The 23,634-nt window shown below is 30.4% G+C and overlaps 2 protein-coding genes across 2 annotated transcripts in view; one reads left to right on the forward strand and one right to left on the reverse strand.

Annotated features, from left to right (window-relative positions):
- LOC109536208 overlaps window positions 1–18,601 on the reverse strand; it is a 36,848-nt gene extending 18,247 nt beyond the window's left edge. The window contains exon 1 of the mRNA XM_048670329.1: window positions 18,487–18,601. Within this exon, the coding sequence (XP_048526286.1) occupies window positions 18,487–18,489 (3 nt within the window). The 5' untranslated portion in view covers window positions 18,490–18,601. The remainder of the gene's footprint in view (window positions 1–18,486) is intronic.
- LOC109546424 overlaps window positions 18,471–23,634 on the forward strand; it is a 7,547-nt gene continuing 2,383 nt past the window's right edge. The window contains exon 1 of the mRNA XM_019917382.2: window positions 18,471–18,575. Coding sequence (XP_019772941.2) covers window positions 18,471–18,575 — 105 coding nt within the window. The remainder of the gene's footprint in view (window positions 18,576–23,634) is intronic.

Consider the following 23,634-nt stretch of genomic DNA (forward strand, 5'->3'; position numbering starts at 1 on the left):
AATTAGTTATTTCTCTCAGACCAATTAAATACTACAAACGATTGAAAGTTGTTACGAAAAGTTGTCGATGCTTTCCACTTTTTCAAACTTCACTTTAATGTGTTTGGATCGAAAAAGCACATTGAAACACTCGGGTGACATGAATTTGTTTGTTGTTAAATTGTATGCATGTTTATGTTATGCATACAATTATGTGTTATGATATGCATGTTTATAGTAAATTTAATTCAACAACCAATGACTTTTTTGCTTTGAGTCAAAAATTCTGGTACTTTGAGTTCGAGTCTTCAAACTTGTATTTTTCGACAAGAGTCGATCTGTTCGGACGAAGTTCGTTAAAAAACTACCGTACCTACTGAGAGGATCGATTTGCATAATTTGCTGTATTCTTTTTCAGTTTTCAAATAAATTGTGCATTCTAGTACGCAGAAGATCTGGATTTCGTCATGCTTAACTAAAATAATTAGTGTTTCTCCAGTTGAAATATTTTGTGAACCTGAACCTATAAAAGCTAATTTTGATTGCGACAATTGATAACTGTCTGAGTAAATTGCACCCTTGCAGGTGGATTATTTGCTAGCCATATTTTTGTAGGAGCAAAATCATATGGACGCAATTTTTCTGGATGTAAAATCTCATATAAAATGTTTCAGCATTCATTTCAGCAATTACCAAAAGATTTATTAAACGTATTTGATTCTTTTATAATATCAGTAACCATCGACACCATTCAAACAACAATTGGTGTCTAATGCAATAGTCTAGAAAAAAGATAAAATTTTCAATTATTAATTCCAATTTATTTAAAAAATCTAACTTTGCGCGTTTTTTAGTTGAGTTATGTTGGGAGACACTTTTTGGTGCCGGGGATTTTAAATAATTCTTTGCTTTTTTTATGCAGAGTGATTAATAATGAAAGCACACTTTTTTCTGGACCAAATAACTCTTTCATATAAGTCAGATATCAAAGTAATAATTATAAGTAGGCTTAAGTAGTTGTCTTAATTCTAAAGTTTCTTTTGCAACAACTCCAACGTATAATTTGATCGCGCAGGGAATGGTAAAATTATCTAAATTATTATTTTCTCACTGATTGACAGAAATAGTAATTTATTACCAGCAGATAACAGGAAAATTTAATAATAAAATAAGTTAAGAAGATTTTAAAAGAAAATCGTCATTTCAGAATGAAACATTATTTAGATTTCTTAAACGAACTTGACTGCTTGCACTTGTTTCAAATATATATTTTTTATTATATAAACATTTCTAAAGACACAGTAATTTTAAGGAAGCAAAATTGTCTGAACACATCTTCTTCTCCTTCTTCTTCTTAGTCAGCCCTCCATCATCTCGATATCATCGCTATTCCCTTTTTTAAACAGCAGAATAACTTCTGCGTTCTGCCATCCATCCGGAATTTGGCCTCCTTGGAGGCACTTATTTAGAGTAATATGTAGAGGATTTTTTTACCCCGTAATTTTAGCATTCACAAGTGATTCTATCCTCTCCCGGACTTTTCCGGTTTTCCATTTTTCTCAGAGCATCCTTTATTTCTTGTCGATATATCTCTGGAATATCTTCGGATCCCACATTTCATACAGGTATAATAGAAGTATAAAGAATAGCGTAACATTTTTGGATGCTCAGCAATACGTTTGTTGTCCGAGACTATGCAGTTGCATTTGTGTAGAAATATTACGAAGTAACAAAATACAAATTTTTCTTCAATTTCAATGATGTTGTTATGATCAATGAATTAATTTTGAATCAATATTAAATAACGCCGCAAAAGCTTAGGTTAGAAATAAATAGGTACAAGTATAAAGCTGTATGTTTCAGTTTATTTACTGCCTACACTTGATAACAATTTTTATATTGTGAAATTCTCAATTATTGAACTCATGTCTACCAGCTTGAAGTCAAATCCGTATGCTTTTGCTTATTGTGAATTTCATGCATAACTGCCTCTAATAAAATTGATCTTAGGCAATTCAGTGTAAAAGATAATCTCAGAGGAGAGGGGCATAAGCGTAATTATATATTCATACTTTCATATGTAAATTAGGCATAACAAGCAGCCAATTTCGGTTGAAACGCTATGGAGTGAATACTAAATTCGTTAAAAATATAATTGACAATATTTTGAAAAAAAATTGATTGGAAATATTAAAGACATTATTTCCTTGTAAGGAAATAAATGTGATGGAGCACTATTTTATAATGAAAATTAACATTTCTTATCTGTTAAATTTGGTTTAGCTAGCCGAAAGTTTTTGGAAACTTTTCGGGAAACGTAAATAACTTTTTAGGTAGTTTATAATAATTTCCAACTAAGCTAATAAAACTTTATTGCCTTAATTAAAATCCCCGTAGTGTATTAGACGAGCTAATATTAAGACTAATTAAGGAGTTATCTCTCGACTGTAAAACTTTTTAGGTTTAACACGTACGCATGTCGTTAATTACGTGAGATTAGCTGATTTAATTATGCATTAAATATTTATTGTTAAGGACATTGCGATCTGATTAGTTTGACTATTACTAATTACGACGCCATTGAATAACACAATAAAGTAATACAAATAGAAAATGATAGACCAATTTAATAAAACTATTGTTCTCATTTATAAAAAAAGAGTTTAAACTGCATTGTGCACACTTGCTTTATGTAGGCAATTTATAAAATAAAATAATGCTAGATATGGATAGTGTGTTGATTCAGGAAGGCTTATCGGGTATAATTAATTGGTATAATGGACATGATTTGCCTATTAATAATCGCAGCTTTTCTCTCAAAAGCTACTAGGTAAAGTAATTCAAATTAACGAATTAACGAAACAAATTACACAGCAAAAGACCTTAAATATATTTCGCAATAAATTATAGATTCTGTGCCGAATTCATTAACCATTAAAAGCTTTAAATGAGTTCCTACAATTGGCAGCAATAGTATACAGACGGTCCCAAAAAATACAGGCAATTTCAGATCGAATATTTTAACGTAAGATCGCTTGAGATATTTGGTTGAACAACAGACATTCCAGACCCGACTTTTTAACATGATAATGCAATTTTTTTCCGTCTCGATGATAGGCAGAATCATAAGTCCCTACGCACATTTCAAACTTGGGACGGCTATTCGTGACCGGATCCATTTAACTCACTTTAGTTCAACTTATGTATTTGTTTTCATCTTGGAAATAAGGCAAAATTATTTTTCTCGAGAAATTTTAGTCTAATTTAGAGAATTAGTAATTTTTTAACAACTCAGGTCAGGTTACTAACAAGCTTAATTTAAATTATGTAAAATATATAGCAGAAAACGTGGATAAGTTTTGCTTTCCACAGTTTAACAGTACAAATAGAAAAATGATGTATGAATATAATAAAAATAGGAATACATGAAAAATTGTTATTGAATTGATTCCTACTAAAAAGGTAAACAATTAAATTTTATAACTGTATCCAACAACTAATTATTAAAAATATATATGTTGTTTTCTTATTAGATAAATACGAGTTAAGAGTTCCTCCTTGTTTCTTGATTTTCATCACTAATTTAGTAATTATATTATGCCAATATGATATAACAGTTTTCTTCCATAATTTTTCGATATACGGCCAAACAATGAGTAAAAACGATGGCTACACTAAATTAGTTTGGGACATACTGTTTTTTGTCGTATAACTAATTAACGAACTAAGTAACTTAGTTTCCGTTTACACTCCGGGATGCTGCTTAATTATGAATATCATTCCTCTATTCTTGCTTTTACAATACTCGAAGTTTGAATTTGCTTGCTGAAATTTTCAGGTACATTTGACAATTTTTATAAGAATTAAATTATGGAAACATTTTATTGGTGCATCTATGGCTGTTTATTTTATTAAATTACTGGTCTACTGATTTATCAGGCAGAAACTATGTTGTTTTTAATATTCACCGAGATTCTTTTAACTCATGAAAAAATATGAATAAAAGTGCCAGAGCAGAGCTTTCCATCAAGTGAGAAACAGTTTATGTAGCCAGTTTTGCAGATTATTACACGCAAACGTTTTTAACTTTATCACGTTGTTACCCGTGAGCTTAAGTTCCGTTAAATTCACTGCACTTGTATTATATTTAAAAAATTATATGCTCGTTTCAAGATGAAAAATATTCGCTTCTTTTTGAGCGAAAGCCGAATTCACGAAATACATACATAAATACAAAATACCGGGTTCCAATTGTAATATTGGCAAAATAAGCAATTACAGTCGTTCTAGGCTGATGAATTTTATATATTAAAAATGTTTTGATCAACTGAAAAAGCGAACTTGAGACTTTTACCTCTTCGATTTAGCCAGTTGGAAATTGAATTTCCAGAAAGTAGTTTCTAGCTTCATCTAGCAATATGAAATAATGCTAGATTGGAAACTAATTTTTCAACATGTTTCCAATATTGTCTTTCTATGTGCTCAAATATAATATTTACAAACCTTTACCTTTTAGGAAATTCGAAATTCTTTTCTAAAAAATTCGCTAATTTAAAGCCACAGTTCAGGTATATTTCTTAATACATTGTTGGGCTTTAAATTTAATTTGTGACTCATAAAATGTGTTTCTATTTACCCATCTAGTATTTATTAGCGAGTGTTAAAATAAATTATTTAAAGGTGTGTCTTAGAAATATTAAATTTTGAAAATGATTATGTAATTTATCTTATGTTGGAGAACTGGAGAAGAATCAAATTGTAGCAAGCGTAAAGAGTGCACAAATAACGGCAGGCAGAAACCTTATTAGTGGCAAGTGTTACTAAAAATCAAATACGCATGTGCAGAAGCCAATTTAACGGTGACACTATTAGTGGCATACCTGCAATATGTATTCCATATCTCTCTATTGATTAAGAGTTTGTCTCGTGAGATTGTAAAAATGTTGAAATTAGTATATCTGCGAAAACAAAAAAAAAACTGCAGAGAAGTTGAAAAATGTCTTACTAAATTGTAGCCCTTAAAATGTTGAAAAGAAAAATGGATAAACTTATAAAAAACATCCAATTTATTTACGAAGTATCTCGATTATCTGGCCGAACACCCAGTACAGTATTATTGAATGCCAATATTTTCATGTCTGTATGTTGATACTGACTACATTTTTTACTTCTGTATTCTGATTTTCAACTTGCCATATCCGGTCTCCTGCTCCATCATAATCTGCTCCTTTTTGTTCCACGTTCTGCATATTGCGATATATATATATAAATAATCTTTATTTCCTACGGAAAAAGGCTATCGACCCAATCGGTCTTTCTGCCCTTGTTTAGTACATATGTCTTAGCCTAGCTTATTCTAAAATTAATTTCTATTCCTAACACTCGTATAAATTAGACATATTGCATATTGCATATTGCGATTTAAAATATAAAAGAAAAATTCGGATATCAAAGTTTCTAATACTTATTAGACTTGCCTAACACGGATATTGTCTAAAAATGATCTTTTGGTAAAAAAATTATACAGAACGTTTTTGTGCTGGAATTTTTACCGACTTTCTAAATTATTTTCAGTACTTCAAGTAAATGTACATAAAAATAATGAAAATAATTGAGGTCACTAACAAGCAGAGCACTATTGAGACTTATTTTTATTTAAATTGAACGCACAGTTTTGCAATTAAAAATACCATGTATACACGACACTTTAAAATGTATTTAACATCATGTAGGCAATACATTTTCATATTTCTTAATTTCTCAGAATTTAGTGTTTGGTAACTGAAAGACTCCACTGTGAAAATTTCACCGAGTTCTAGTCACAGTTAACCATTAAGTGAATTGGAGCAATGTTTGCATTCAATCTATTGTCAAAATAACGATCGGAACTGGGTGACTTAAGAAAATATTTTTTGAACATTAGAGCTGTCGAAACACCATTTTCTATGTGAAGGCCTAAAACTAATCCAGCTCACCTCGAGTTAGTTCTCTCAATTTACGCATAGATCGAGTTCTTATAAATAAAAATATGCCATGCCCTGATAAGTAAATAATTTTGCCTAATTTTCGGCCATGTTCATGTACCTACAGAACAGAAAGAAACTAATCAAACTTTTCTCGTCGCTTCCGCCTTTGTGTTGTTGCTCAATAAGTTTATCATTACGTGGAAACTATGACCCATATATCATTCATGCAACAGAGGAACAAAGTGAATGTTTCCTAATTCGATTATCCCTAATGCAAGTTACTGCTTGCATAAAAATAAAAATTTGCTTTTGCTTGCATCATGTTTTACGTGCGTATCCGTTCTTCTAGCAAATTCTTCTAGCAATCGCACTTAGAACAAGGGTTTTAAATCATAATAATTGTAGTTTTTCACACTTCTAATGCTCCGTACTGGATAGTCATCAAAACTCCGATAAATAGTTACTTTTTAAGCAAATGGTTAACCAGAAATGTGGCGAAAAGCCGCTAACTACATCCAGATTAGCAAATCTCACCAAGCGAAATAAATCAAGGCAAACCTTTACGGGCCTAATTGGATGTCATTGTTCCTCGCTCCACTCTTTCTTCAGTTAAATATTAACAGACTCTGAAAACTGCGATGAACCCTGAAAGGTTAACAAGATAAAGCCCAATCAAAGTTTTCAGCAAAATGTGCATTCAGGCGAATTGAACTCGATCTAAGTCCTAGGCAACAGGCAATCGTATCTTGGATGGTAAAAAAGTATTTGACTTTTATTAAACAATTATTAAGAAAGAACAACTTTTTCAGTCCTCTTACAGTCTGGTGAACATTTCAAAAGTTGAGCATATTGTGTAGTTAATTTTAAATTTTCACAGAAAGCGCGCTGTTTAATAGCAATAATCCCCAAATAGATATTAAACCTAGTTCATTAACATATCAGAACAATTTATTTGAATATTCGATCGGTTATTGAGGTAAATGATCAGGCCGCTGTGTGATTTTGAGTTGAAAATAATAAACATATTTTGTAGTATGCATCGCATTAAATATCACATAACGTTGCGTTTATGAAGCAGAATTGTACGCTTTGAACATAACTGGATGCATAACTGCTAACTTTGTCACAGGAAATTGGAGTACCTTGATAATGAACGACAATCAGTTTTTCAGCCCCTACTTACAAATCATTTAATTGCTACTGAAAACATAAGTTCCTATTTTAATTTAAAATTTTCCTATGTCACAACAACAGAAATCGGGAAAAGAAAAACCGACCGTTAAAACAAATAGCACTCTGAAACAAGCCTTATGAGGCGACATGTTTTCAAAATGTGCGGAATCTTTCAAAAACTGTCGGACATAATTTTTAAATAAAGAGAAGGTGGAAAAATATACAGAAACTTTTTTACTGATTTTCTTATACTTTTTACTTTATAAAATAAGGTACAAAAAGTTGATGCTTGCTAAATATTGCGATGAAAGGGTCTGCTGTGTTCAACTGGAATTAAAGTTAGGAAATAAACTGCATATTTATAGTACGTAAATTCTTTCCCAGGCACGTAATATTAAGGAAGTCTTAAGGCATTCAAATAAGTATCCAAAATAATTACTCAGAGTGATTTGAATTTTCATCAGGAACAGTTTAGTTGTACTTAGTGAACTTATTTGAAATAAACCAAACAAATTAACAAATTATTCTCATTTAATTGAAACAAAACTTGCTAATTGATGTTGGAAACACACCGATATAATTTTTATATTTTGCGTGGAAAAAGTTTCAACTGAATGTTATGTATTTCAGCGCAAAAGCCCAGCCAGATGACAAACCGTCGTCACACTAATTAAGCAGATATGAGGACATGGATTTAAGGCTATCATGCAGTTTTTCAATGGATCATAAGTCATCAACGTTTCTTTTTTAGTAGAATTTTAATATGCCCCAATCAATTTTTTTGACATTTTGCTACTAGGCATTTTATTAGAAAATATCTTGAAACGATAAACAGGTGATTAGTTGATCGAAATAAGCCTAGTAAATAAAATTAGGCATACTGAGCCTTGGAATTTACTAAGTAGATCTGTGATTAAATATTATTACGAACTTTTTGAATATTGCGAACATTCGGAAGAGAACTAAAGAGAATAAGAAATTATCTGTTCCATCTGGCAAATTGCGTCAATAATATTTTAAGTAAGTATATAAACGAGCAAATTGTGTTGTTTTACTTCAGTGTTGATATACACGATCAGGGAGAAGAAACAGTATGGCACAAAGTAATAATAAAGGACGTAATTGAAGTTTCGAGCTTCTCAAATTATAAGTAAACCAAACCATTTTGAGTTTATTTTTTTGAATTGCTCATGGTTAAAACATTACCACATTAATGGGAATTAACGAAACTGATGTAATATATGTTGTTTCAGTCGAGTTGACTATGGAATCTTTTATAAGCACACTTACAAATCGGCAATTAAAAGCCTTTAACTAACATATACATATAAAAATATATACGTTTTCGAAAATTGCTGTAGATGCTCAATAGGTGGCCCCATTTAGTTCATTTAAATCGAGTTAAAACTGTGAAGCACTCATGAGGATGACCATATAAAAATTAATCTATGAGTTGTTTACTGTTTCCTTTATGGAATTTTAGCATAACTTCAGTTTTATAATTGGATTTATTCATATTCTCACTATGAAAGCTTCTTAACCAAGAAAGTGCAACAGATTTTCTACAATAGTATTAAATACTTGAAAATATTGATTTGGCGACGGCACGTTTTCCCAGATTTCTAGTTTTGAATAGAATATTTTGCTAAATTGTTTTTTGACTGCTTTCTGAGGTTTGGAAAAAAATGAAACAAATCCAAGAGAAGAGAGACAATTTATAATTCGATAACTGAACATTCTTTAAGAAGCCAAATTACTGTACGACCGACGCAAATAGTAGCCAGCCAGATTATCTGATCTTACACTAGTACTTTATGACAATTATCCATTTTTCCTGAATGTTAGTGCATTTGTGATAGTTGTGTGCATTTTTTTGCTTTTTTTCCACCGAAAATGTAAGTCTACCTACTGCTATATACGAATATTTTATGTTTTTAGGAAAAGCTTATACGGTTATTGACAATTATTTAGCACTTTGATAACTTCAGGAATTTATTTAATAACAGCGAAAATTTGAGAAACTTAAAACCAGAAAATTACCAATGAAAAAGAATAAAACTATCTCTCACCTGTCGCCGTTAATTTAAAAGATAGATTCTATTTCACTTTACTGTATAAGTACTTTTAAGACGATCTAGATTCCCCTCAACTGATGCAAAGTATGTTCGGAGAAAGGTAAGCTCTAAAATTTCAATGGAAAAAATCAAAGAACAGTGTTTGGTAAAAAGTGAAAAAGGAAATGGACTAGTTGAGATTCCGTTTTCAACGTTCCCAATATCGGATTTCCTTGTAGCCTTTTCTATGGGCAATTTTGCCTTGTTTCTAATGACAAGAAGCATTCACTTTTAATTAATGGCATGTTGATTATCACCAAGCGTAGCGTTTTTGTGCTACATGCAGGAAACACGATTACAAAAGCCAGTCAGGTTTGTTTGTTTTTTCTTCACCAAATAAATTGCCGTTATTTCCAATTGTTTCACACAAAATATATTTATTACTTGATTTTAACCGAAAAATAATGTGTTTCATTCACTTCAGCCATGGACTGTTGAATAATTTTAATAAAGTTTATACCAGTTTATACCAGTGTGTTTCCCAAATAAATAGAAATGCTTTTATTATCATTATTATTTAAGAGTGTAATCACAATAGTTGAAGCAAATATAAAATTGTCCATAGATTTTGCCAACTTTGTGGTCGGAAAGGAGATTCAAATTTTGCCTGTTAATAAAAATTACATCAAATATTTTTATTAAATTAAAATAGAACTAAATAAGAAATGCTATAGTAAAACATTAGAGGTTTTTAGCAGATTTAAGTACATCGATAACCTACACCTTTCCGCGAATGAAGATCATTATGTTTTTCTCCGAAGAGATTAGGAAAGCACGAAAATTCGAATAATAGGGTCCAATATTTACGTTTCGTTACATCAAGTTGAAATATTTATAGCGCCACATTTTTATGTGATAGGAAACGGCGCAAATATTAGACCATTTCCGAGTTTTTGAGCTAAGATGTTATTCTATATTTTATTTGAACATAAATATGCCGTTATGGGATATGGTTTTCTCGTTAAATTGTTACTTATGTTTGTTTGGAAGAATTATTTTTCGAGCAGCGGATTATCTGCTTTAAGCTATTGTTGTTTGAAGTAGCACTTAATAATTCATTGATCTATCCATAAAATTTCAGAAATTATTACAAGTGTTGTTCGAACTTATTCATCGAAACTCGAAAACATTCTAGAATGTAACACTTTTTTACAAATGATAAAAAATATGCCAGTATTCTTTAAAGTTAAGATCCAAAGGTTATAAATTCATCATGAAACATAAAATCGCAGACATATTTCGAGAAACTATATAGAAAACTTCTCACGGTTTCTGATAAAATCTCTTGTTCTACGACCCCCCAAAAAATGATATTTTTGCTTCTAGCTTTCCAAACGTTAGGAGGGCGCCATAATTTTCGAAGTTCCGACCATAATTTTCTTTAGCAAAATATAGATAGTAAAATCCTTAAAAAAATAGTCTTAACGATGACTCGCGATTTTCAAACGTCTCCAGTCTGAACTAGACTACAATATTTCTGGCATTCACTAAAGAAGCAAATTCTTAGACTTTTTATATATCAGCAGATAAATCAAGGCATCTTGATATTGATCTAAATGTAACTGGTCTATCGTCTAGCCAGTTATTTTCAAGGTATGAATGTTTTTATTTGGCGTCTTACATTCAATTTTTCCCCAGCTTCTTAAATGTCTAAATAATAAATTGCAATTAATAATTTACAAGGATTTGTTTTTTTCACATTAATTTATTGCTGTGCAATAACACGTTAACATTTTTCAGAACGATAAGAAGAGAAATATTTAAAAAGCGAAAAGAAGAAAATAAGACAGTGTTTCCAACTCATCATTGGTACAATTTCAATCTTGCACATACATTTTGTTAATAATCTGGGTGTCGCAAAGTTATTTAAGTGCTGGCACTTTTTATTTGATATTAGTAGGTATCCAGAGATTTTTTGCCGGCTTTCGGAGCAAAAATTATCTATATTTTTTTTAGTAAAGGAAACTTTCTGAGATATTAATTTTCAAATGCAAAAAATGTTGTGATGAGCAATAAGGATCCATGATCTGCAAAATAAAATGCTTATTTCCATTCATATTTTTACTTTAGATCAAAATGATGTCCAAGTCCAATTTATTATTCCTGAGTCTAATGATTACGTAGTAGAGTTAAATGTAAATAACCCTCAATATGATGAATCATCTTATATTTGCGCGTAAATTTTGCAACTATTTGAATTTAATATAAAAGCCACCAGAATGTAGTCAGATTAATAGCAAAATCAAAAACTTTTGAAATTCATTAAAAATGGAAACATTTGCTCAGAAACATTGAAAAGTTCTATTTCTATTTGTAGCGGTATTTTTCCTTCATATTTTAGAAGTTACTATTGGCAAATAAATCTCTAACACATTGACCATCACAGAGCACTCATGTCGATATTTAAAACGATAACCCTCAATTTCACAGTTAACTTGTGAGAATGGGATTTAGATCAGTTCACGGAACAGATCAACTTAACAAATCAAATCGACTCAATGCAGGCCGACTGTTTAAAAAAAAAGCTGTTTCTAACCTCTTTTGCTTCTTAAAAGAATCTTAAGATCTCAAATCGAGCAAGATTGATTCTATTATCACTTTAGTTGCTTCAATTATGAAAAAAATATGGTAAATTCTGGGAACATGGATTGATACAGACTGTAATAAAGTCAGTTATTCTGTATCTTTAAATTATCAAATAGTTAATGCTTTCATTACTTTACATGTAAGATTGACTTGCTCATAAGCACCGTATTTAATTCAAGGTATTCCTTCTGAAAAATTAGTTATTTGAGGAAATGGGCTGCTTTGGTACACTGCAAGATATTTTCCCAATAACTGTGCGTTCCGTAACAATACTGTTCCCAATAAATTTTGCGAAAGACTTGTGTAAAATTATTTAAGCGAAAACATTTTTTGTATATTTTTGTACGCATTTTCCCCCCCTCGACGGCATTAAGTATTAATTTAAAAAAATTGATCATTGTGTTTATGAATTTCAACGAAAAAAGCCTTTATTTGAAAATAAGAAATTAATTAAGCAACAAAATAAATTTTTAATGAAAACATTGAAAATATCCTTAAGAAAGGGTTTTATGCAACATTATTCTAAGTTCTCTAACTTTTCAGATTCTCATGATCGAAGCACTAGTAACATTGTTTGCATCTTAATATCGTGCACCCGCAAAATAGCAGTAGATTTTTATGAAGATTTGTCAAAATTGCTCACACAAGCCCAAAATGTTAGAATAACGAAAATGAATGCATCGAAACTTTAGAAAACGCACATTTTCTTCTATGATGTATTTTTTCTATGACGTGTGATCACACGATTTTCTAACTATGATGTGTTATTATTAATCATATGGAAAGAAAGAAAGTACCTACATGCTCGCCGAAATTTTTAATTAAAAGTGTGCTTCCGCTACTTTTCTCCGAATTGTAAACAAAAAAATTCGAAGCTTCCAGTAGATGCAAAATTGAAGGGGATGATATTCAGCTTCCCAAAGTATCGATTTAATATTATGCATTGTGTGCACCTCGTTAGAATGCATTTCGTTCATCTTTTCACCGTTCGAGCTATATATGTCGGCACATAATGTTCTTTAAAAAATGGTATTCTATAACACGAAGCAAATATTTTTTGCCTTGAGGAAAAATGATGAGTGCATTAAGATTCTAGTGATTCTTCAGAGAATAACGTTATTTGCTGGGCAAATTTATCTGCTATAGCCCAGTCTATAGAGCCCCAAACAGAACCATAATGTATTTCATACAAGTGCTGACCTATTAAACCATTTTAAATATTCACTTTAAACCTGTAAAATGAATTTTGAATACATTTATCTACTAATGCGAATGAACTACAATACGATTCTTAGTAAACCGTAAATTTGAACGTTGCTAAATATATAATGCATTTCTCTTTTCCGTGAAGTGATCACCAGAATAATATTTTCCCTTTTGTATGACTGTTATTTCCGTTGAAACTAGGAAAGGAAATGTTCTGGAAAGTTGCCTCTTTTGTTGAAATTTATCTTGGCATCCAAGTTATGGGAAAATGAAATAACCCCACACGTTCTTCAAACACTTTCAGATTCACTAAAATATTGAAAGATTGCGGCATTTTTACAATCGATTTGCGGCCATCGGTTTTAAGGTAGAATGGAGAAGTTGATCTCGTTTAGCAGGACTGATTCAATATTTATTAAACGAATCCATCTAGCAAAAATATCGTTTTATTTTTAATTTAATTAAGACTATATTATAATATTTAAAACTGAAAATCGGAGTTTCAAATGTGCTCTTAATTATTGGCACATTATTAGCAAAAAAAGCACTTAAATTAGGATTTTCGTCTAAACTTTCCTACATAAAAATTGTTAAATTTCTCCAGTTCATTATGTGACAAACATATTAAAAAAAATCAAAAACAATATTGAAGAGTGATAATGAAGAAAGTTTTCATCCGTAACATGAACTAGACTGGCTCAATTTTCCATTTTTCAAATGTGTTCAGATTCCACCTTTTGTCTTAGCAAATTTGTATTGGCAAAGCAAGAATGTACGCTAAGAAAGACAAATCTAAAAAATTTAATTCGAAAGTCGCACTGTTGTTACATTTAGGTTTGGTTGTTAAGCTGTTTTGATAAATTTTCTAAAGAAATATTTATTGCACTACCTACAGGAACCCTTAGAGCTTAGCGCCAATATATGTATAAAATACAGGCATCTCATATTCTCATAACAAACAAAGTTTATGTTCCGAGTTCCAGTGCTTTTTATTAATTACTCTTTAAATATGTATTTTGTTTTACGAGAACGTTGCTAACAAGCTTGAAGCAATGGCCCGCGTTAGTAATTTCACTATAATAGAAAAGAAATAAAAAAATACAAACGTTAGTGTTAAGAGAATCTACAAGTGAAGCTTCACAAAGCACAAATCTGAAACCTTGAAAAGCAAATTTTCCAAACAAAATTAATTAACATTAGTTGCGTTTAATAATTGTCTAGTTCTGGATTTGTATTGAATTGTGGTATGAATTTGTTTTGAGCTGATGTAATTTTCAGCATAATCATTATATAGAAATTGTTTTTAGTTAAAAAAATAAGTTACTAACATTCTCAACGCAGAGGTCAAACAATCTAGTAAAGTTTGCCTGCTGCAAAATTGAATATTTCACTTTCAGTGCTTATTCTTGAGCATTAATTTCTAAAAATTTTCAATTGACATTAATATCAATTAATAGAAATTATAATAAACATATGTAAAATCAGAAGATCAACATCAGTGCAGAATGACAATTTTTAAAAAGTCAGAAGAAAATATCAGAACGCGTGATTAAGAATCAACCCCGTCATTGAAAATGTTTGCCGTAGATCCAAGCGAAACATCAGGTGCAAGGTTAAAATTTCAGGGTAGGAATACATAAAAACAATGTACCCAAACATATTTTCCGTTATTCATTAGTTGAATAGTATCGGCTTTTTGTCAATATCGAATTTTCACCCGACTTTCTAGTTTACCGAGCAGCGATTTAAACTTTCGACTACGAATGAAAATTAAATTAAATTAAATTTATAAAAATTAAAAATCAATTTATGAAAAATAGGCAAGTTGTATTTCTATCGTTATTACAAAACACCTTGAAGTTTTTACCTGGAGCTGACTCAAGATTTTAATTTAACCGAAACTATTGAAGACAAATTTTGGTCATCAATCATTTATCATTTATCCGCTACTCGTTATGCCCTTATTCCCACAATTTCTATGAGAATATTATATTTAATTTTCTCATTTTTAATAAATGTTATCAGATTTAATAGTTTTCCGCCAATTAAGCACTTTGTTTAGACAGCTGGAGAAAACATGTGAAAACATTTAAGTAAAGTTTTCCTTTCAAGCAAACGTTTCCATATTTCCGGGCTTCTGAATCAAATTAACTAAATTAATTATTAATGGTTCGCTTCCTTGTAACTCATGCTATATCGAAACAATTCAAAACTGTCGTAGGTTAAAACTTAATATTAGGTTTAAAAGTTTAGCCCAGAAGGGTTGAACGACACAAAACTATTTCACGCAAATGTACACGTGTTGAACACGTTCCAATTATTTTTCATCATTGTTATGAGCCATAATATGTTATTGCATCCTCTTGACTTTTTATGGTTGAATCGCTAAGAGGATTAATCACAGACAAGCGGGAAAACAGTTTTCGATAAGTGCTGATATAGCTAATACTTGCTTGTTAATTCAATCGGCATGGTTTTTGTGAAAGTTATAAAACAGCAACACCACAAATTATGGCAAAAATTTGCACCCAACGTGAAAGACGCCATTAATAAATTACTGGTTTTTAGGAAATATCAGCAGTATTACTGCACGAATTTGGAGATTTAGTGCCTCGCTTTTAATGTATAGCAAGTACAACCAGAAATACGTGGTTCTTTTGTTCGCTGAGTATAATGAATAGAATTTCAGAAGTTTGAAGACCATTTATCTCGTTGTTGTAAATGGTCCGTTTCAAACAAATCAACAATACTAATAATGGTAATCTTTAATTCATAATTAACTAATAAATAATTGGGGCAGACCAACGACCAACTTACTTTACGAAATTCCGAATTTAATTTTACTTCTTATTAAGCTTGACTCTTTACTATTTGAGATGGAACAATTTGTACAATTTTCTCAAATTCATTTTAGCATCTGCATTATGGGGCTTAAGGAAAAATAAATAAATAATGGAATAAAAATACATTTAATTTCAAATGGAGGAAACGAAACACCAATTAAAATTACTGGTTATTTTTAAAGTGCAGTGCAATTTGTCAAGCCTTAATATAAAATATGTCAAACAAACAGTTTGTTTGAAAATATATTTACGTAGGGTTTATCAATACGGAATGCGATTTAAATTTAAATAAGCACGGAGAAGAACTCGAATGTTCAGAAAGTTTTAAAATTTAAATAGTTATCCAATTTCTTAGCATATTATCCGGCCAATTTGTTACAATTGCATTTGATCCAAACCAATAAAAAAAATAAATAATATCTATTTTGGAAGTGAAAACTGGCGCGGTTTTGCCAAAAATGTCGACTAAATCAATGACTTCCAAACAGAGAATCCGCAATATTGACTAATATAAAATTTTCATTTATACAATGTAAACTGTTCATGTGAGTATACAAAAATATTTTGACTTGTGTATAAGTTTAACTAAATTTCGTCTGGAAAAGAAAACAAACTATAATATTTTATTTCCTTTTAAAACTGTTGATCGACAACACGTTTTTTTGATGATCGTTTTTTATGTCATAATTCATATGATGTGCTATCTACGCATACACATAAATTTCGTTCATTATACTTTCAATAGAATTTGTAATTTGACCACCTATTGCACCGTAATTGAGACAGTTAATACTCGATGTAAATTTGTCTTTCTGAAGCAAGAGCGAATTCAGGACGTTCATATCGAATTTTGAGATTAGTCAGTTTGAATATTAGTTCCATTATATCAGTTAGTTTAGTTAGAAGATAATGTCCTGGAATGACTTTAGATATTCAGGGGTGTTAGCAATGCTCTAATATTATCTTTGAAAACTTACGTATTTTCTATACAATGTATATGATATGTTAACTGGTATAATTGGATATAAGAAAGCTAACTTTGTCCCACAGTGTTGTATGATTTTGAAAATCCGATTATTATATGAGAATAATAATTTCCATTTACTGTATAATACCTTTGAATACCATATGCCTAAATGTTTCTTAATTATTTCTATTTAGCCCAAATTTTGCACATATGGTCATTTTATAAAAGAAACTGTGAGATATGGATCAATAACTAAAAATAACTACTAAAACTTTTTAAAGTAGGTACAACCTACATTTAAACACTTGATTCATGATTTTGGAAAAATGTTATCATCTAGACTCTCGTTTTTCATTTATTAGAATTGGACAATTCTTATGCCTGGAAATTCCCTGCTAATGATATTGACAAACTCATTTAGGTTTAATGCGCCTTTCATTAATTAGCAAGTTTTATCAATTATAAGTTTTAATACGTTTAATTGAGTTTAAGACTCTTAATTCATTTTTCAGTTTATTTTTCTTCAGTTTCATTTTAATGCAAGCAACGAAGGAATTCGAAATACTCACTATTAATATTTATATATGCAGTTTTGTTGCCTGAGCTTTAAATGTGTTTTCGCACTCTGGATTTCTTTAAAAAAAACGCAACAAAATTTCAGATCTTTTTGCGATGACGAAGAAGATGTTTTCATTAACAAATTTTATTTAAAAATATATTATGTCAATTACTTGAGTTTTACATTGACTGCTATGATGTATTATAAGAAAGTTCAGTATTATTGCAAATTTCATTTCACCTAACGTTTTCAAATAGTTCAAACTTCTTGTTTTTTCCAGTTCACAAAAGATGCTAAAAATGTGAACAGTGGGGAATGCATTAGCAAAATCCGATAACATTTGGATGTAGTGTTCAATTTTTTTCCAAAATATGGTATTTTTAAGATATTTTGAGGAGTCCAAACTTATGAGTCACTGTGTAAAAGTAAACATAATAGATTTACGGCAAAACTGGCAATACTGCATTAGCATGATGCTGAATCAGTGTAGTCAATGGAGTGGCAAATTTGAGTATGAATGCAGTTTTTAAACAAATATATTCAGACTTATTTTTTTTAACCTTCAAAAACAAATATTTAAATTCAATCGTGTATAGAAAAAATATTTAAAATTCCAAACTTTACCACATATTATTTACGAGCATTATAACATATTTAAAAAAAAGTTAGTTTAGTGTGACTGTTACTAAAGTGCAAAAATATTATATTTTCATGCAAATTTAAAACCATTAAAAATGGTTAGTACAACACCTGCGACTAGATTTGTTAAATAGTCTTAAAACGTTTTTTTAGTAAAAATATTTAGAAACCAGCGACTAAAGTATAAATAACCACAACTAAACTATATTGAAATATTAAAATACCTAAACACAGGTGTGTCATAGTTGCCAGGATTATGAAAAATACTTTCCTTTAACAGACATACATTTAAGAACAATGTTTCCTGAAATAATTTCATAGATGTTTACATTATTTGAATTCAATTTTGCAAAAGAAATTTACTATTTATATAATTACTGTTTCGTATTTTTATATGTTATGAAACAAAAAACAGGCGAGTAATATTTTATTCATAATATGGTTCAAAACTTACCATTTCTTGGAGCGTTGCTGAGCGCTGAGGTTGAACTGGCTGTACACCTGTTGGCACTGGAAGATCGAAGTGCAATGAAGAAGAGCACGGTACAGGACGCGTTAGCAGTGTCGAGGACTATTTAACCGTGAGCAGCAGGATACAGAGATCCGCCTCTTCGCCAATAGGAGAGAGCGATTTAGATTTTAGGCTAGTTAATGGGTTATTATAACAGCTAGTACACCTACGTAGTACATTTAAAGTATACACGCTCTTTCTGTGTAGGATTCTCGAGAATATTAATTTTTTCAAACGTCTTTCAGATCCAATCACGTTCGGGTTTAACATGCTGTAAGCGAACTTTTTTATGCACTTTTAATTGAAAATTGCTAAATTCAATTTCAAGTTGTCTATTAGTCGTACTAGCAAGTATCTGAAGAGTTTGAGACAATCCCAATGAAATAAATGTGTTATTAAAATATTTAATAATAAATGAGTAAATGTGATTGGAGTCTTGTTGTGTTGGCTAACTCTCGATGATTCGCGTTAATGCAATTCTTCTAGTAATAAAGAAATCTCATAATTTTTACTTAAGTTTATAGGAAAATACCGGAATTATTTGATGAGTAGGAATTCTATTCAAATCATTTTTATTTTTAGCAATTTCTTTACTTTTCTGCTTAAATGATACCTGCTTAGTTTATTAATGGCCAGCATCATGGAATTGTTTTTTTCTTTTCTATTCCATTTTCCAGTTCTTACCAAACGTGAATATCTAAAAATTTAAATTTTGGAAGCTTCAGTGCAGTCGTTGGCCAGACATTCCTATCAACATATGTAACATTTATAAAGCTACGTGGAATAAAGGCTATTTTAACGTGATCTTGCACATGAACTTTCAAGTCAAACAAAATCATACGCCGCTCCAGACATTTTGTGGTTCCTGTTGGCTCCCTATGAGTCCAGTTGTGCTCTAAACTAATAGCGAAAATTTCTTTGTCGTTCATTAACAATATCATCACTTAACCTTTTCATAATACAAAGTAATTCGAAATGCATTTTTTTCTGTTATTTCTGGTAATTTAAAAAGTTTTTGGATTTACGACGAAATCTTTTGTTGTCTTCATTTTCCAGTCCTTTTTAACCCTCCTCTTTAATGGTGAGTTTGAAAGTTTATTCTGTAATTCAAGTAATTACTCTTTTCTAATCTGATGATTAAGTCATATTTTTGAGTTACCCATTGTTCGGTTTCAACACTATATTTTGATTAATTTATCCTCCGTATATATTCCGTCCAGATGGTATATTTAAATTCTGGTTGATTTACTAAATTGCATGTTTTGCTGTTATGCACCGGCAAATTTTATTTGGCCATTCGAAAATAGTAGAATCTACAATCTAACACTAACAAAGTGTATAAAATTTAAATTGTTTCTTGATGTTTTTTCTTCAACAGGTACGAATAAACTGTGGCATCATTTTGTCAGCAAGCTTATTATTAATTATTTTTCGTCGGTTAATTCTTTATTGATAGTTTCCAAATATTTTCAATTTCTGCTCATGTATCACATGGAGGATTGTGAGTACTTGCATTTTGTCGAAGTCCGTATAACATTTTTTCTGTCATTTTCTGTTGCTACTCAGGGTCTTATTAAAGGTGTTTGTGGAAAAACTTGCCTTCTTATATATTGTTTTGACTTTTAATACGTTGTGTTTGTTGCCGTTTTATTTGGATTAAAGTAATCTAGTCTTCTAGCCTAAACCCACTTTTATCCATGCTAGTTTTTAGGAATTATTCTTTGCACCCGGGGTTCTCTTTGTAACATGCTTATTTGTACAATTGTTTGAAACTATTATTATCTGCATAAGAGAAGATATATTTCGTATATCTAATTATTTTTACTATATGTAATAAATGATAAATGTAAAGCCATTAATTGTTTAATGGCTTTATGTCGTCTGAATGTAATTAAATTTGCTATTATATCAAAAATAAAATATGTGTCAACTTACTGCTTAATAACGGTAAGATGTTTCAATTTTAGACCAAAATTTAAAGAATGCATCTGTTTTGTATGCTTGCATGTGACACATTCAACATTTTCAGATTTTGCGAAAAAGCAAATACCTCATATTTGTTTCTAACAACATGAAGGTAAAAATGTAAATAACTTCTATTTTTGATTGGCCAACGTTCTCAACAACTCAAAGTCCAACTTTCTTGAACGCAATCAACATAGGAAAGTCGATAAATTTCTAAAAGTTCGAGTTTAACGTTCATAAATAATGCTTAATAATAATGTTGTATTATTCTGTTTTACATTGGGACAACTGAGACCCACAATCGTAGTAGTTTTCAGCTCACATATTTGGCTATTTACAATCGGTTTTATGCAACTTTTGTTCTTTCAGTGACATTTAAACTTTAATGAAATTAACTATAACTTTTTAGTTACAAACTAGATATTAAGTAGTAAGTTTAGAATAAAGCTCATGGGACTCATAAACATGCACTCAAAAACGGACAAATTTGCAAAGTTGGTGCATAAAGCAAGTAAGAAAACCATAATTAGTCTTGCCACACCTTTAACTTTAAAAACTGAACTTCAGATACCAGCACTGATCAAAACCGGTTAGCTACAAGCAAAGCGTTTACATTGTATTTTTCATGCTTTAAACCTTTGAATCTGCACTTGGGTTCTTTTCTCTCTTTAATTCTATTTTCCATGTTTCGATTACAAAAGTATTAGGGAAATAGCATATCGATGTCACAATTTAAGATGTTTTTTTGCTACTACCATAGTTTTGCAAGAACGCCACACTTCGACAACATTTTCGGAGGAATTGCGCCAACTTCAACACGGCCTGCATACTGCTTATAATATTTTTGCAGTGGTTCAGAGAAGCTGTGTCCTTTAGAATTTTACGAGATATTCTCTAAACTATATGCAGATCACTTAAAAATATCAACTTTTCGTTACGGAAAATTACATAAAATATGTAAAGCTACTAGTCTAAAAGTGTGGTTGAAAAATTAATAGGCTCAGCTGGTATGCAATAATTCAGTTAGGTGCGTTTACTTTTCTTTTAGTTTAATCCGCCACGTATTTTCTAAACAACGTGACTTTTCAAAAAACCTTTAATATCAAAATTTTCTTCGATGAATCCGAGGGATAATTCGTTAAATTTTACGCCCACATTCAACAAACACCCTATATATACATTTTAATTTTATGCTTTAAAAAATTCAAATGCAAAATGGATGAGATGTTATTAAAATCTAATACTAAAGTTAATATTGGAAAATGTGATTGCAAGTTTTGTCTTTTTATGTATGCTCCCTATCTCATTTAAAACTTTTGCTGGAAAACAAGGCATTATTGAGTAAACTAAAATAACATGCAATGCATATGTTTGAGGAGACATGATTAGTGACGCAAAAGTAGACCTACGCATAGCGGAAGTAACTTTTCTTTGAGCTAACTTCAAAAAGTGTTTTTGCTCTTGATACAGGTTAATTTTCTTTCGAGTTCCAATTTAGATGTTTTCAGTCAGAGTTAACGCCAAGTTTAAAACTGTTAATAAGTCTGCCGTATAAATCTTATGAAAACATATTTTTAATTACCCTTGAGACGCATTTACAACAGATACATCACTTCTGATATTGAGACAAACTTATCACAACACGCCATTGTTTTGCACAATTAGATTAAATAAAACATATCTTCTAAATCGTGTGGAGACATAAAATCCTTCAAAAACATGATTTATATTTTTGACTAGCTAGTTATTGGTTTCATTGCTGTGTGCTCAAGTGGCTGCTGCGAAATGGTTTTCTCGAAGTTGCAATATTTTAACAAATTAATAAAACTGCGAAGAAAAAAGGATTAATTCAAGCTACGTTCTCATAACGAACTGTATGCACTTGATTTAATCCATTTTAAGCAGCTTAGTTAATTACAATCGTTAATATTAACTAACTGCCAGAAATTACACTGTAAAATCACGAAATAGAAATGTAAAATTACTCTACAATTGTCTGATTTAAGCTAAGAAAGTCGCTAGTTTCATTAGCTTTCATAATTATTTTCTTTTGTTTTTAAAGGGCATGTGTTTCAATTTATATTTAAACTAAAAAAGTTAACTTTTCAAATTTTTTTTTAAACACTTTTTAAGGTATAAAAAAAAGGTAAGCTTTTTAATGACTTAAATTGTTACAAAATCAATGTATTAATATTACTGACAATATTTTAAGGGATTGATTGAACCCGATAAAAAGATGCGTAACACCGTATTTCTTTACAATTATTTGTTCCGATTCGATAAAAAATTCTATATCCATTAGAAACTTTCCATGCTTTATGATCGAAAATTATTTTATCATAGCTACCTTTTGTTTCTTAAAGATGCATCTCAGACCAATAAATGCAACGACCCTATTWGGGTCCAGAATAGATAAAAAATTAAATGAAAAAAAAGAAGTTTGATGAAATCGTAAAAAATCCCGATTTAGAATTTTTGCTACATGACTTACTTCTATTATTTTAGCCTGTAGAATTACCTTTAAAAATTTTCTAACGCATTTTGCTAACACCCTGTATAACAAGGYCAATAAAATATAACAAAAAAATCGAAACCAAGTTTGTTCTTGGGTTTGGCTGGAAGTATTCGGACTCGTAGAAATAATGTTTYCCAGTTCGTTGAAAATTAAAAAAACGCAGCTTTGTTTTTAAATTAATCGACCGTCATCTAGATCAAATTTTGATCACTCTGTATTTGGCTTGTGTTAATAACGAATGGTAATAAAAAAATTTGAAATTACAAAGAGCGTCTGAATATTTTCATTTGTAAACGTAATTTCTTATGATACGATACACATTTCTATTCAAGGTGCGTCTGGGTAATACTTGAATGTTCTATAAGCCGGCTTTTCACGATTTCATTAATTATATAGAACTAGACTCGAAACGACTACGGAATAAACATTAACAAGACAAAGTATAATTTATTATTCATTTTTTTCAAGTTTCACTTTAGGTATGAACGAAGCAATAGAGATATTCCTTTTCAAAGTCGTTCCATATATGATCAGTAGTAGTTGTTACTAAAGCTTTTATTAAGATATTGTATTCACAATTTTCGTCATTTGTTTCAATATATTTCCATATT

The sequence above is a fragment of the Dendroctonus ponderosae genome, unplaced genomic scaffold, assembly GCF_020466585.1.
Source record: "Dendroctonus ponderosae isolate FM_Combo_2020 unplaced genomic scaffold, Dpon_F_20191213v2 Dpon_F_20191213_1, whole genome shotgun sequence".
In the NCBI taxonomy this organism is placed as follows: domain Eukaryota; kingdom Metazoa; phylum Arthropoda; class Insecta; order Coleoptera; family Curculionidae; genus Dendroctonus; species Dendroctonus ponderosae.